This window comes from Dromiciops gliroides, chromosome 5 (genome assembly GCF_019393635.1).
Source record: "Dromiciops gliroides isolate mDroGli1 chromosome 5, mDroGli1.pri, whole genome shotgun sequence".
NCBI classification, from domain to species: domain Eukaryota; kingdom Metazoa; phylum Chordata; class Mammalia; order Microbiotheria; family Microbiotheriidae; genus Dromiciops; species Dromiciops gliroides.
This window is the reverse complement of record NC_057865.1, coordinates 148,231,685-148,247,959: the sequence shown is the minus strand read 5'-3', so window position 1 is coordinate 148,247,959 and position 16,275 is coordinate 148,231,685. Positions and strand designations below refer to the sequence as shown.

At 36.9% G+C, this 16,275-nt stretch overlaps 1 protein-coding gene across 4 annotated transcripts in view; it reads right to left on the bottom strand.

The window, feature by feature from the left end:
• RELN (reelin) overlaps positions 1-16,275 on the bottom strand; it is a 577,995-nt gene that overhangs the window by 322,998 nt on the left and 238,722 nt on the right. For all 4 annotated transcript variants that reach the window (XM_043965756.1, XM_043965757.1, XM_043965754.1 and 1 more), the window contains exons 5-6: positions 11,994-12,026; positions 7,575-7,653 (exon numbers count right to left, since the gene is read on the bottom strand). In XM_043965756.1, coding sequence (XP_043821691.1) covers positions 7,575-7,653; positions 11,994-12,026 — 112 coding nt within the window. The remainder of the gene's footprint in view (positions 1-7,574; positions 7,654-11,993; positions 12,027-16,275) is intronic.

The following is a 16,275-nucleotide window of genomic DNA, read 5'->3' as shown; positions in this document are numbered from 1 at the left end:
AAGACCCTAGCATGGTGCCTTGCACATAGTAGGCATTTACTAAATGATGGGGCTATGTGTCTTAGTAAATATAGTGCTACCTGGAGTTAGGAAGTTGTTATTGTTCAGTCATTCAGTGTCTGACTCTACATAATCCCATTGATGTTGCTTATGGGCTTTTGTTTTATTTTTATGACAAAGATACTGGAGTGGTCTGGAGTTTTCTTCTCCAGTGTACTGCTATTTTACAAATGACAACTGGGGCAAATAGGGGTTAAATGATCCACCTAGGATCACACAACCAGTACTTGTCAGAGGTGGGATTTGAACTCAGATCCTCCTGACTTCGTTCCTGGCACTCTATCCACTGCATCACCTAGCTGCCCTGAATTAGGAAGAGGTGAGATCAAATTTATTTTCAGATACTGAGACCCTGTGTGACGCTGAGAGAGTCAATGAATCATTATTTGTCTCAATTTCTTCATCCGTAAAATGGGAACAAGAGCAATTTGCTCTTAGTTATGAGAATAAAAATGAAATAATATTTGTAAAGCACTTTGTAAACCTTAAAGTACTAATTAAATGTTATTGTTACTACTACTGCTATGACTCATATTTGTTAAATTGTTATGGTTGCTTTATCTCTTCCTCTCTCCCTTTTGTGAGCCAAGTCAGGAACTACATACAGAGAAGACTGAAATCAATTCAACAAACATATTTTATCTACAATTTGGAAAAAAAACCACTTTGCTCTGATAGTTCTAGAGGTGCAAATACATAAAACTGTATTGTCCCTCTCTTAAATTTATAATCTAGTCAGGAAGTAAAGGCATGTTCATTGGTAATTAAGATGCAGTTTAAAATATGAAAAGTGCACATGTCAGAGAGGCAGGACAGCTCAGAAGAGCAAGTCATTACTTCTATATAAGGTACCAAAGAAGTCTTTGTGAAGAAGGTGACTCATGAAGGAAGGATTTCAATAAGTAGGGATATAGTTAGGGTACATATGCATAGAGGTAGAAAAAGGCAGAAAGAGATCTGGGAATTACCAAAGATCCAATTCAGCTGGCTAGAGAATGCTTGAAAAGGGAGTAGTGTGCACGAAGTCTGGGAAGGGTGGCTAGAGCCAGATTGTGGCCATCCTTGAATACCAGGATAAAGATTCTATATTTTGTAAGCAATGGAAAGTCACTCATAGTTTTTGAGAAGGCAAATTAGGTGATTAGAGTTGTACATTGGGACTTAACTTTAGCAATATTCTGAAGGATGGAATGGAAAGACTTGAGGCAGGGAAGAACAGTCACTATCATAGCCATCCAGATAAGCAGTAATAAGGGCTTGAACTAGGATGGAAAAAGCATGAGTGGAAAAGAGAGGATGGATATTCAAGACATTTGAGAGCTAGAAATAAGGCTCACCTGAATGGATGTCAGAACTGAGGGAGGTTAGAACTGAAGGCAAATGAGATTTTGGAATGGGTCTTTGAGAGAACAATGGGACCATATCAGAAATAAGGAAGTCAGAGAGTATGGAATATGATTAGTAATTTTAAAAAATGATCACATAATAATGAATGCCCTTATATTAAATCTTTCTATCTTTCCCCCTTCATAATTCCTTCCCTTGCTCTTTCCATATCATCTCTGTCTCTCCTATTTTATTTTTTTCTCCCAAATTCAAGGAATGTGGTAAGTCGGTCGGATCCCTAATCTTGCTCTTTGAGATTAACTGCTTCCATGGATTTAAGTGCTCAAATGCTACAGAGAGCACAGTCCTCGATTTGTATTTCCCTAACCCTATAATTATCACCTTTACATCTTGAAATGGAATTGTTCCAGTCCTTAGTAGACTTTCTCTCCTTGATTTGAGCAATTATGCTAATTTTCTCTATCCTAGGCAATACTTGCAGTAATTTTCATCCTCCTAGTTGTCTGGCATTCCATTCTCTAAGCAGATTGATTGAAGTCTTCATTTGCCTACAGTACATGAGATGTCTTCATCTTTCTCCTCATTTTTGATGTATCATGTCCCTACTGGCGTCACATCACATTCATTTAGAGCTACTTTTTGAGAGGTTGCTACTGTTCTCCTTTGCTCTCTCCTGAATGCTACCTCTCTGTTATGATCATGCTATTATTGTGCTGGAGGGGAAACATCTGTTGTTATCTAGTCATCATTTGTCATCTTATTTTTCCAACAGTCCCTTGTTTCCTACTAGAACATCCTAGTCTAGTAATATTATAGTTCCAGATGCCCCCTGTGATCCTCATATGGTAAGCATTAAAGGGGATAAACATTTTAGTTGTTTAAACAAAGAAAATTTTTATCCTTGACTTCAGAGATGCCTGGAAAATAAAGGCCTTTTTGTTTAATTTCTTTCAAAGATTAATTTGCTTCCTAGTCCTTGTAAATATCATTGTGTGTCCTCAGCCAAGGGTTCCACAGAAATCCTAGAGGTCTATGGACAAATTCCATGAGAGTATTGACCTCAGATGAGGAAAAAACTACATAGAAATTGTATCTTTTACTAACCTTTGATTTCCTCTGTAACCTTAGGTACTTTATTTTATATATTTAAAATATTATTTTGAGAAAGGGTTAATAAGCATTACCCACCTGCCAAGGGGGCCCATGATACACATAAAAAAGTTAAGAACTCTTGATCTAAACTTTGTTCTTCACATGCCATGATCAATCTTTCATTAAGTGGAAGGAACACTGAATTTGGCATCAGAGTCCCTGGTTCAAAATCAGGTTTTGTTATTTTCTGTCTATATGAATCTCAGCAAGTCAGTTCCTCTGGGCCTCAGTTTCTTCATATGAAAAATGAAAGGTTTGAGGTAGATGACCGATAAGATTCTTTGTAGCTTTGAGTCTATGACCCAATGGTTTTATTTTTGTCAAATTATTGGTGCTGCATAAGGTATTTTAAAAAGTATTTAAGTATTGAGATTTTGGACATGATTTAAGTATACATTCAAATCAACATTACTGAGAATGAATGAAACATCAATGCCAATAAAAGAGGTACTATTCCTTAAATTCCAGAGCTGAGTACAATGCCTCACGCAGCATAAGTGCTTAAATGTTTGGTGAACTGAACTCATTGAATTGAACTGAATTGAGATGTCTCAGGTTTTCATCTTCCCACTGATTATTCTTTGCTTGCTACTATATAACTATGAAGATACCAAAGGGCATAAGTACAGTGGCTTAGACTTAGTGTCTTCTCAATAAATGCTCCTTGGTTAGGAGAAAATAAGGAAAAAGAAAAAGGTAATTATTTTCCAAAAGTGGTGAAAGATTTGTGGATATCCACTGCCACTCTCTGCAGCACTGAGGGGGCACAGTGGATAGGGCACTGTGCTTGGAGTTAGGAAGAGCTGAGCTCAAATACAGCCTAAGACACCAATTGTGTGACCATGGGCAAGTCACTTAACTGCTCAGTCACTTAACTATCTCAGTTTCTTTAACTGTAAAATGGGGATAAAAGCCACCTACTTCTGAAGGTTGTTGTGAGGATGAGCTCAGATAATATTTGTAAAGTGCTTAACAAAGAGCCTGGCACAGAGGAGATACCTAATGCTTATTCCCTCTTTTCCCCTTCTCTTACTACTGGCACATTCAGTGGAGTGAAAGCACCAGCTAGTTAGGAGTAGAGTTTATGTCTGTGGACCATTTATGGGTCATTTGGTCAGAAGAAGTGATGGGAAGGGAGGGGAAAAAAGGGGGCGAATGGTGGGGGGAGAGGGGAGGGGAGGAAGGAGTTTGTAGAAGAATGACAGGTATGTTTTTTAAACTAGTAACATTTCTTCTGTTCAGTAACTTTGAACAATACAGTTTAATATAGTACAAAGCCTTAAGCAATCAATCAACAAACATTTACTAAGTGTCTACTATGTACATAAGACTGTTGTTTGGATTCTGTAAGTTTTGAAGACTTAGGAAATCAACTTTTATAGACATTAGACTGTGTGAATAGGAGGCAATGTAATGAGCTGTATTGTTGAACTGAGAAATATATTAGCAGACCCTTTTGGTAATATGTAGATATAACCTCAGCTTCTTGATGTTACTTCCCCAAATTGGCATTTTAATATGATATTTTTCTCTTCTGTAGAAGAGCTAGGTGGTGCAGTGGATAAAACATTGGCCCAGGATTCAGGAGGACCTGAGTTCAAATTCAGCCTCAGACACTTGACACTTACTAGCTGTGTGACCCTGAACAAGTCACTTAACTCTCATTGTCATGCAAAATATTTATATGTATATGCGTGTGTATGTATATATGTATAGATATGTGTATGTGTGTATATACATGTACACACATACACACACATACATACATACATATATATTTTCCCCTTGTGATTAAAGGTATGAGTGTTTGGCCATTACCAAAACCAAGCACTTAGCTTCTGTTTTGAATAGTGTGGCTCAGGTAGAGGGGTCACATACAAAGCCATTCTACTTCTAAACTAAAGGGAATCAATTTTTCCTACTCTGTCAATCAATGGAATGAAACTCTTCAGTACACTTTGATTGGGAGAATCAACTATGTGTTAAAGGATTGAAACATGTGAGCTGTGGAATAAACCAAGTTAAAATAGTGCCTACACAGGTCCTGCTGAATGAAGGTGGAGAAAATCATGTAACTGTTCTGAGTAGGTCCACTACAGATTTATGTCACATAATTTCAGCTGAGCCCTCACTGCTGCTAGGCAATCCTACTATATACCTCCTTTATCAACTCATTACCCCACTGTCCACAGTGGCTCTTACAAGCCTTTTCATCCCTTCTCACATCTCCTGTGACTCTTCCTACCACCACTCTCTCAGCTGACAACCTTGCCTCATATTTCACAGAAAAAAATTAAGTCTAGGGGGCGGCTAGGTGGCGCAGTGGATAGAGCACCGGCCCTGGATTCAGGAGTACCTGAGTTCAAATCCGGCCTCAGACACTTGACACTTACTAGCTGTGTGACCCTGGGCAAGTCACTTAACCCCCATTGCCCTGCCAAAAAAAAATAAAAATAAGTCTATTCATCACAAACTCCCTCTTCTTTATCTCCTTTCACTTATCAAGGTGCTTTCTGCCTCCTATTCTGTCACCCCTGTTTCACATGATGAAATGCCCTTACTCTTTAACAAGGCTAACGTTGACTTATTCAAGTGATCCCATTCCATCTGTCTCCTCCAACAGATCACCTGCTTTGTCATCCCCACTTTTTATTTTATTTCCAATCTCTCCCTCTCTAGTGACTCATTTCCTACTGCCTACAAGCATGCCCTTGTCTCTCCATCCCGAAAAAAAAAACAGACACCCTTACTTGATCCTTCAATTCCTGTTATCATCCTACACTTATGTCCTTTGTAGCTAAACTCCTCCAAAAAGACCATTTACAATAGGTGCCTGTGTTTTCTCTCCTCTCACTCTTCTTAATCCCTTAAACTCTTAAACTTCTTAAACCCTTAAACCTTATCATTCCACCAAAACTGGTCCCTCCAAAGTAACTTAGTTGTTAAATCCAATGCCCTTTTCTCAAATCTCATTCTCCTTGACCTCTCTATAGTCTTTAACATTGTTGAAACCTCTCTCCACATTGTTACTCTCTCCTCTCTAGGTTTTCAGACTTCCTTTAAGTCCCAACTAATATCCCACTTTCTGCGCAAAGCCTTCCCTAACCTCTGTTAATCCTATCTTTTAATTATTTCTTGCTAATCCTGTATATAGCTTGCTTTGTATATATTTGTTTGTATATAGTCTCCTCTGATAAATTGTAAATTCCTTGAGGGCAGGGACCATCTTTTGCTTGGTTCTATAGAGATTTGATGGCACTTTGCTGAAAAATGCCCAACTTTGAGAAATGTTTTTGTTGACCTTAGAAAGTTTATGGTGTCAATTCCAGGTTAGACTGCATATTACATCCAAAATGAGTTAAAATAAGACTTTATTAAGGAATTTTGGATAGTTTGCTTTCTTCTTTTCCCTTACATAATTTTGCCCTGATTTAGTATTCTTTTCATGCTTTCCATTCTAAAACTTCTTTCACATTAATCTGTCTGTTATAGTTCAGGAGGACACCAGACATATTTAAATGAATGAGCAAAGGAAATGATTTTCACTTACACTTAGGCTGAGAGGTAACAAGTTCCTCATCCTGCATAGTTCTACTTCTCATCACAGACCTATCAAACTAAATAATATTTCAAAGACTAAGAATTTTGCTGGTTTCTATAGTGACCTTAAAGATGGGAAAGGGATGTTTGGGTGATAAAGGGTAATTTGTCATTAGAAAATGTATCACAAAGCATATGTGATACTAAAGACAGGAATACTGTAATTTCAAATATCAGAGGTTTTGGTGGGCGGACTGGGAGGGGAGGCTAGGGCAAAGAATTTGAAAAAAAATCATGGCTTAGGCAAAAAAGGCACAAAATCCATAATGTTGGTCAGGAGATATATCAGAATCGATCATAAACATAGATGAAAGAAAATCAATTGCACTTCATAGATAAAAAACTGAATTCCCATCACTAGAGTCAATTTGTATTTGTCCAAGAAAACCCCAACATTCACCAAAACAAATTACCCTTACTAAAATGAACCTGTCTCGAAAGGAACAAATCCTATGATAATATATGGACTATAAAAGAAAATATCAAGATTCCAAGAGAATTGCAGAATCCTGCATGAATAAAAGATGTACCTAGAAATCTTCCTTACTTTTTTTCAATGAGAATTTTTAAAACTTATTTAAAAAATCCTTTCAGAAGATAATAATAAAGTAAAATGACATCATTAAACAAATTCTACTGATTTTTAACTTCTATTAATTATCTCTTAACTTGCGTATTGGTTGTCTTGAACTAAATGCCCTATAGACATCTTAAATTAAACATATCATCCAAAAGAACTCAGCTCACTATTTTTCTCCCCTGATCCTCCCCTCTTCCTAATTTCCCTATTAATGTCAAAGGCAGCTAAGTGGTACAGTGCCTAAAAGTGATAGTTTAGAGTCAGAAAGATCTGAGTTCAAATCCTGATCAGACACTTCTCAGCTGTATGACCCCTGAGAAAGTCACTTAATTCCTCTCAGCCTCAGTTTCTCATCTGTAAAATTATCTCCTGGGGTGGTTGTATTTGATGAGAATATTTTAAAAGTATTTTATATAAATTTTAAAGCATCATATAAATACTAGCTATATGAAGATTATTATCCCAGTTGCGTTTCTATGGCATATTTAAAGATGTCAATGTAAAAAACACCACATAATCTATGTTAGCTCTATGGCCACCACAGCTCTCAGTGATTCTGAAGAGGAATTGGTTTTTGAATAGGTGCTCATTTTGGGAGTGGGCAATGAGGGTTAAGTGACTTGCAGTTAGTGTCAAGTGTCTGAGGGTGGATTTGAACTCAGGTCCTCCTGAATCCAGGGCTGGTGCTTTATCCACTGTGCCACCTAGCTGCCCCCTGAATAGATGCTTTTAAAAAAGGACATGTATCATGGGCATATTTGTTGAATTGAATTAAGTCTTCAGTATCTTTCTTAATGGAAAACAAAACAAATTGAATCACAATTGTGTAACTTACCATATATTTGGATTCAGCTCCAGCTGGTGGTATGAGTCAAAGTCGTCTCGCAAGATAACACTGTCACTATGTATTTCAGCTAAAAAAAAAATAATAAAGTGGTATTGAGAGTTGTTATGCTATGTCGATCTACTTTGCTAAGCAAAACTGACAGTGTGCTGTTTCCATTGCTAAAATTAAATGCATTTCTTAATTGCAAGTAAAAGGACATGTACAACAAATAAATAATAATAGGTTAATTTTGTGCTGTCACTACACCAGGAGTTCCCAGGAACACAGATGTCTCTCTGATTCAGTCACTCTGGATGCAGCGTAACTAAGATATTGGGGGAAACTTATAATGAACAAAACAAATGAGTTTTAAAAAAATCAACTTCCAAATTAGCATCACGCAGAAGTCAAGGGTAGGAAGAAGTCAATGTTACCAAACCCCTCATAACCCTGTTTTAACTCATTTACTGGAACTAACAGTTCCAGGAGTGTACAGCAGGAGGCACTCAATCTCAAAGCTGTCAACTGGAAGGCTTCATCCTCCAACTATTCTTTTTTTTTGGGGGGGGGCAGGGCAACAGGGGTTAAGTGACTTGCCCATGGTCACACAGCTAGTAAGTGTCAAGTTTCTGAGGCCAGATTTGAACTCAGGTCTTCCTGAATCCAGGGTCAGTGCTTTATCCACTGTGCTACCTAGCTGCCCTCCAACTATTCATTTTCAACTAAATTCATAGATCTATAACTGGAAAGAAACTAGGATGATGTCTAGTCCAATCCTCCATTTTACAGATGAGCAACTATGGCTCAAATGATTTGCCCCAAATTAGACAAGTAGTAATTATCCAAAGTGAGATTTGAACCTGGATCCTTAGATTCCTGATCCAGTGCTCTTTCCACTGTAACATTCTGCTTTTACTGTCCACCTTTGATTTCTTTTTATTTTCTTCCTTACAATTTGAGATTCCTTATTTCCTTTTTATTAAGATGGTTTAAAAGGCATGAGTTCTTGTAAGGTCAAACATTATTGCTATAATATATTCCTTTCAGCTGTCAGAGAAAAATGGGTTATATGAAAAAATACACATATGCTCACACACACGTATAAATAAAAATATATATAGACACACATATATGTCTATCTATAGCTTTGTTTGAACCTGTGTATGTAATTTCTGGTGAAAATAATCCCCACCACATAAGATTTAGCTTTTATATATTATTTCTGGGTTGTTGGGGCTTTTTTCCATTTTGGATCTCATTAGATATCACTGTAATTGTTATGTATCTAAATATCTAAGCTCTGGAAAAAGGGTTCTGTAGGTTACTTATAGTATAGCATACATATACATGTGATTTTCACATAAGTACTCTATTTGTTCATTATTCCCTATGGTTCCCTATCTTTGCTCACAGATCCAAACCAAAAAATAATATTGACTTAATATAATGCATTTTTTCTTTTGAACTCAGAGGAATATGTGTATATGTATATGCATATACACACGAAATGTATGTATATACAAATACATAGCTTTACAGGTGTGTGTATATATGCATTGCATATGTATATGTAGATATATGTGTGTGGTTGTTCAGTTTTTTTTTTTCAGTCATATCTGACTCTTCATGACCCCATTTCGGGTTTTCTTGGCAGATACTGGAGTGATATGCCATTTCCTTTTCCAGTTCATTTTATAGCTGAGAAACCTGAGGTAAACAGGGTTAAGTGACTTCCTCAGGGTTCAGATTTGAACTCATGAAGATGAGTCTTCCCAACTCCAACCCTGGAACTTTATCCATTGCTAGCTATACATATATGTGTGTGTGTGTGTGTGTGTATGTATATATATAAATAAAACCCACACATATGTGTGTATATGTATACAAATGTATACATACATATATACTCACACATATACACATATCCCCCCTAAGCCCTGCCCTTGATACAAAATACTAACTCTGTGTAGGGAATCATTTCAGCTCTCAGTGTACCAAGCAATTCTCTAAAATGACATATTGCAGAGAAGAGGCTTGTAGGTTGGTTGGGGAAATTTTTTCACTTGGGACTTCCCTGTAACAAGGAAGTCACAGGTCCAGTGTTTATTTTTATAAAAAGAGACAGCAGTCTGGACATATACTATTCAAGGAAGTGTAGGAAACTTCTATTGTGGACATCAGTCACTCATCTATGATCTATCTTAGAGAATTGCCTAGAGCACTGAGGGGCTATGACACAGCCAGCATGTGTCACAGGGAAATACTCAAACCTAGGTCTTGTTGATACCAAAATGCCATCATCCCTCTATCCATATTCACATATGTATTCGCAGGTTTTAAAAAAATGATTCTTTTTTTCCTTTTTGTTTTTTGCAGGGGGTGGGAAGGGCAGGGCAGGGCAATGAGGGTTAAGTGACTTGCCCAGGGTCACACAGCTAGTAAGTGTCAAGTGTCTGAGGCTCCATTTGAACTCAGGTCCTTCTGAACCCAGGGATGGTCTTTTATCCACTGTGCCATCTAGCTGCCCCAAAATCATTCATTTATTTCAGTTATGCTGATTTTATGAGCCTAAGTCTTTGTTAAAGGAAACTTCCTTAATCTTTTGAACTTTGAATTAAAACAGTAGAAAATGATGTTTTTTTTTCTTTTTATATACTATAAAATGATTGCTTATTTACCAATAACTCCATAAAAATCACTAGAAATGGGGAATAATTATTGAATACCAGGAGGCATAGTTCAAACTCATTGGGCAATATTTTCCTATTTAAATCACTGTGGATATACTTCTCAAAACACTCTTTGCTTTTACTGTGGGCATTTCAGCAAGTTAACATGTAATGAAGGAATTGGCAACCAGTGTTTCAGCCTGTATTGAGATGAATGCTTGGAGGTAAAGGAACAGGTAGAATGGGGATTTATGCTGGCAGCAAATAATGATTTATTCTGCACAGGGGAATGGATTAATCATGTCTCTCAGCAATAAGGGAAGTTGAATGAAGTACCCCGAGTCTTCGGCTCTCTCCAATATCCAACACAGCAAAGCTGATGCTGGGCCTCTCAGGGTCACTATATTTCTCTTGTTGCCAAGAAGCAGGGCTTCCAAGCATCTAAGTTTGTCTGCCAAATTAAATAAGCCCCAAAGCTATAGCATACATAAAAGTAGTGCTTCCAGAGGCAGCTTTTCCAAAAAGAAAAAAAAAATAAATTAATTGGACTCAAAGGTTCAAAGCAAAAGCCCTAAAGGCAAATAACTGACCCATGCTAAAATCCCATAGTGGTGGCTACCTAAGGAGAAGTAAACCCATCAGGACTAGAGCTTTCATCTCCTCTAAAGTTGGATAATGTAGGAAGCTATTCTGAAAATGGCTAACACTAAATCAAGTTTTTAGCTCACCAAGAATGTCTTTTATTTTACAAAGTTCAGTGGTTCATGCTTAAACTGTTATTTTTCCTTCTGCTAAAAAGGGCAATGAGTCCATGTTGGGACTAAAAGAGTATAATAAAAATGAGAAGATTTAGTTGTTTAACAAGGCACTGCTAAGAGGACCTTTCCATTGTTTCACTTTCTCTTTCAAAGAAATGGCCACATTAATTCTTCTCTTAAGAATTCACTTCTTAGTTGAATATATCTCTCCACCATGGAGAACCCTGTTTAATTTCACGTTTAGACACTGTGGTGGGCAATGGTGAAAGTTGTCCATTTTCCACCCCATTCTAGAGCACATCTGGGACCAAAACATGACATGAATTTTTGGTTGTTCAGTCCTTTCAGTCATATCCAGCCTCTCTGTGACCCCATTTGGGGTTTTCTTGGTGAAGATATTGGAGTAGTTTGCCATTTCCTTCTCTAGTTCATTTGACAGATGAGGAAAGTGAGGCAAGCAGGATTAAGTGACTTCCCCAGAGCTAGTAAGTGTTTGAATCCAGATCTGAACTCAGTTCTTTCTGACTCTAGGTCTGGCTTTCCAGACACTGAGGCATCTAGCTGCATAGCTCCAAATTCATGCATCTTTTAATTCTCCAGGGTTTCTAAGATGATGTTTCTTACTTCAAACGTTTCTAAAGATTTCTGAGAGTGGGTATACACCTGCTTTATCCAGGACTGCCGGCTAACACCTGGGAGGTTCTCTATGGAGAATCTGGGTAAGAGCTGTAAGAATTAAGGAAGAGACATCAAGTGGCACATTATGGCCTTCGTCAGGATGGGCCATCTACTCAGGAGGTAAGACTTAAAATAAATGAAACAACTAGAGAACAATATCAGACAATACACAATCAACTACTGCACTGTATAACACAGGCATTATCCTACAGAGATTCAGAGAAGAGAAAGGAGGATGTAGAAAGAAAACAAAAATTTAGAGATGTATCTTACCGAATAACATGTGTAATAAAGTTAATAATATGTAGCTCTTAAACACTTACCAAGATGTGGATGCAGAGTGGCCTCTGTTGGAGCTGAAACAAGAAAAGAGAAGAAAAAAAATAAAGTTAAAGATGACTAGCAAAAGAAAAGCTTAATTTTATAATAAGTATAAAGATAATGAAACAATCCAGGTTGGTGGCTACCAATAAGTAAATTCCCTGGAATTTTTTTGTTTTGTTCGTTTTTGCAGGGCAATGAGGGTTAAGTGACTTGCCCAGGGTCACCCAGCTAGTAAGTGTCAAGTGTATGAGGCCGGATTTGAACTCAGGTCCTCCTGAATCCAGGTCCAGTGCTCTATCCACTGTGCCACCTATCTGCCCCCTTCCCTGTAACTTTTAAAGAGAATTTAGGTGAAAGTGATAAAGTAGCCTAAAATATTTGTACACATAATTTTTGCATTTTATCTAAAAGAAATTGTTTATGGTAAAGATAACAGATTCTTGACATGAAATTGTTCATCATGACAAATCCATATCTGGTCAGATCAGATCTTCTGAAACATGAGCTTCATATAGTAAATAAATCAATACATAATATATTATATATTAAAATCTTGAATTAACATACTACATAACTTGTTTGTTATCCTATCCTTGAATGTTGATGCTATGAATGGGTTCTCCTTTATTTATAGGGTAAATAGTGAAAGGAAGTAAATTATTAATAGATACCCAGGGGGATGAAACTACAAAGACTTGAGAAATTAAAATGAATGAAATTAAATGCAGAAAGACTGGTGGCAAGTATCCCATAGAACTCTGTTTATGAATATAGGTGAGTAAACAAAACATTTACAGCCTCATCACTGCACTTTTGTTTTTGATGAATGTGGTGATTCAGGTACCAGTTAGCCACTTTGGATCTCTAATTTCTAGGAGTGTTTACACATTGATCTTTTCCTTCTCAGAACTCCTATAGTACCTTAGTTTCTGTTTATTCTTTACTAATCGCAATCAACAAACATCTAGTAATAGAATTCTGTGTGCCAGGAATTGGAAATGCAAAAGACAATCCTTGACCTCAAGGAGGTTACGTTTTATTGGAGGGATATGGGGAAGGAGAGGCATAAGATTGATTTGAAGAAGAGAATTCTTGATAAGGAAAGTTCTTCATCAGTGAACATGCAATTTGCAGTTTTTGCATTGGCTTTCCTTTGAGGCTAGAATTTATTCCCTCTTAGAATCCATCTCAAGAACAACTTTCTCTAGGAAGTCTTTCTGATCACAATAGCTGCTAGTGCCTCCCTCTCCCAAATTATCTTGTATTTATATTATGTACAAAATTTCCCCAAAAGAATGTTTTTATTTTTAATTTAATTTAATTTTTTAAATTAAGAAATATTTATTTTTCTCCATACTATCCCCTCCCCATACAAAAACAAGGGAAACAAAATATAATGTAAATAAAATGTAAGCAACATGTGTAGTCAAGAAAAATTAATTTCTTCATTGTCTACATCCAAAAATATATGTCTGAAACTCTCCCAGGGGAAAAGGGGGGTCCTTAATTATTGCTCTGTAAAGAAGTACATTCTCGGGGGCAGCTAGATGGCGCAGTGGTTAAAGCACCGGCCCTGAATTCAGGAGTACCTGAGTTCAAATCCGGCCTCAGACACTTGACACTTACTAGCTGTGTGACCCTGGGCAAGTCACTTAACCCCCATTGCCTGCAAAAACAAAAACAAAAACAAAAACAAAAAAAAAGAAGTACATTCTCACACACAGTCCAGTTAGAATTAAAGTGGTCTTTTATTTGGTGCTAGAGAAAGTGATTGAATGGGAAGTCAAAGACCACCCCTGGGAGAAGGTAGTTTAGAAACATCCTCCTCCCAGAACAGAAGGAAGCCAAAATCTTTTATAGAGGATGGATGGAGTATCCACCTAAAAATGGAAATTTCCTTTTTGGGGTGGGGAAAGCCCAGCTGCTTTTCATATTCCTGAGAGTGAGGGGGATTTTTTTGAAATGATGGTCCTGACCTTTGGGGTTATGTCTGTCTCCTAGCTCTGGTCAGGTAGTAGCCACACTCAACTTACTTTCCTGCTATAGAATTTTATCTCCCCTTACTTCTTATGTATGTCTGTCCTGATATCTAGTTGGCCAAGCTAAACTTTAATAGTCCCTTAATTCATTGATCCATTTGTCCTGTTTTCTGGTCATCTTTGGTTTTGCATCTCACAGGAGAAACTTCTGAATTATCCTAATCCCCATGTCAGAAACTATACCCTGAATCCATCACATTTCTGTTAGGAGCTGGGTAACATTTTTCATCACTTCCCTGAAAAGAATGTTACTTTGTGAAGGCAAAGACTGTTTCATTATTGTCCTTGTCCCCAGGTATGTAATAAATGCTGGGTGAATGGGAGAATGCTGATGTTTATATAAAAATAGGGAAATGAGGAAAAAGGTTTGGTTTGGAGAGAAAAAAATATGTATAATAAATTCAGTTTAGACATGTTCAGTTTGATAGCCTATGAGACATTGAGATGGAGATATTTAACACATGGTTGGAGATGAAGAACTAGAGGTGAGGACAGATGAGAGCTGTATGTGTAGATGTGGACTACAGATGATACTTGACCCTATGCAAATTGTTTAGATCACAATGGGAGAGAATATAGAAAGAGAACAGGAAAGTTACCATGAAGTCTGACCACATGTAGAGAATCACAACAGAGAAGTGCCATGAAAATCCAGGGAGGAGAGAGTAACGAAAAGGAGGGCTGCCCTGTTGTATCAAAAATGGCAGAGATCTCAAGATGGATGAAGTCAGAAAAAAAAGCCTATTGGCATTAGCAACAAAGACAACAGAGATCCTGCAGACAGTTGTCACAAGCATCAGATACCATAGGAGACACCAGAGATGCTCAGAAGAAACAAAAACTGTTCCTGCCCTCAAGGAACTTACACTCTATTAAGGAGAAGCAATGCCTACTGTGATAAGTAAATACACAATTCTACAAAATGAATATAAAATATTTGGGAGGAAGCACTAATAAATAGAGGGCTCAGGAAAGGGCCTCAGATGGCAAGTGGCTATGTGAATTTGAACAGAATTAGGGATTCCAACAAACAGAGATGGGCATTTTACCTGGAGCTCAGTTTGATTCAAGTCTTGGCTAGAGATAAACATTTTCACAACATTGAATTGTTGATGGACAATGCAATGACTCAAGGATCAGGCTTACATTTTCCTATCCAACACATAAAAAGGGATTTAAAAAAGCACAATGCAGTTGGGGATTAGATGAAACAATGAATTCTTGGTTTTAGAAAACACTTTAGAATTTGTTTTGAAAAGTAAGTGGCAACAACACTTATTCTTCATGCAGCTGTACTGTTCTCCAAAGGATTCACAAAACATTACAAGATATCTTTTAAAAAAAAGGAGCCTTTTTTAAAAAAAAGGTATTTTCAAAAGGTAATTTAGTAGGGAAAGAATAAGAATGAGGATTATTAAGTGAAGCAGATATGAAAAGACCAAACACAAATGTTTTATGTCCAAAAGACAGAGTAAATAAGGTAAAAGAGGGAATGTGAGTTGAGAATCAAAATTTTCCAGAGCAGGATGTGTCCTTTTCTGATCTCTTTAAAAAAGGTTTCACAGTCAATAGTTTAAATGTAAGGTCAAAGGAATGTGAGAATTATTAGTCATTGACAGGTATAAATGAAGCAAAAAATTAAGGTGAATATTAATTTTAAAAAATCACTGCCCAATTAAAAAAAACACAAGGGGCAAAAGTTTTTCATCAAAGTTTTTGATAGCCCAATTGCAAATACCATTTTATAGCATACTATTAAATGATATTACAACCACTATATATAAAAACACCTTCTATTCCTATTTCAATGTATGTAACTTAATCTAAATCTTATTACAGTGAGAATCGTGATATATGGAAGCAGCATAATATATTTGAAAAGGTAATAGATTTGGAGACAAAAGGATCTGGGTTAAAATGTTAGTTACTACACCTCTGACCCTGGGCAAGTTATCCCACCTTTCTGGTCCTCAGTTTCCTTATCTGTAAAATGAAAAGGTTGTACCAAATGACCTCTAGGGTAACCTCCAGCTCTAAATTTATGATCCGATGATCCCTCCCTTTAAGGTCAACACTTAGAATATGATCCAGGATGCTTTAAGATAACTAAATTATTTATTTTAATTTTTTAATAACAGCTTGCATTTATGGAAGAAGACCTTTTCTCCAGGATCTCAAAATGTAAATCAATTGTCTTTAAAACTCTATTTAAGAGGGAAGCTAGGTGGGGCTGTGGATAAAG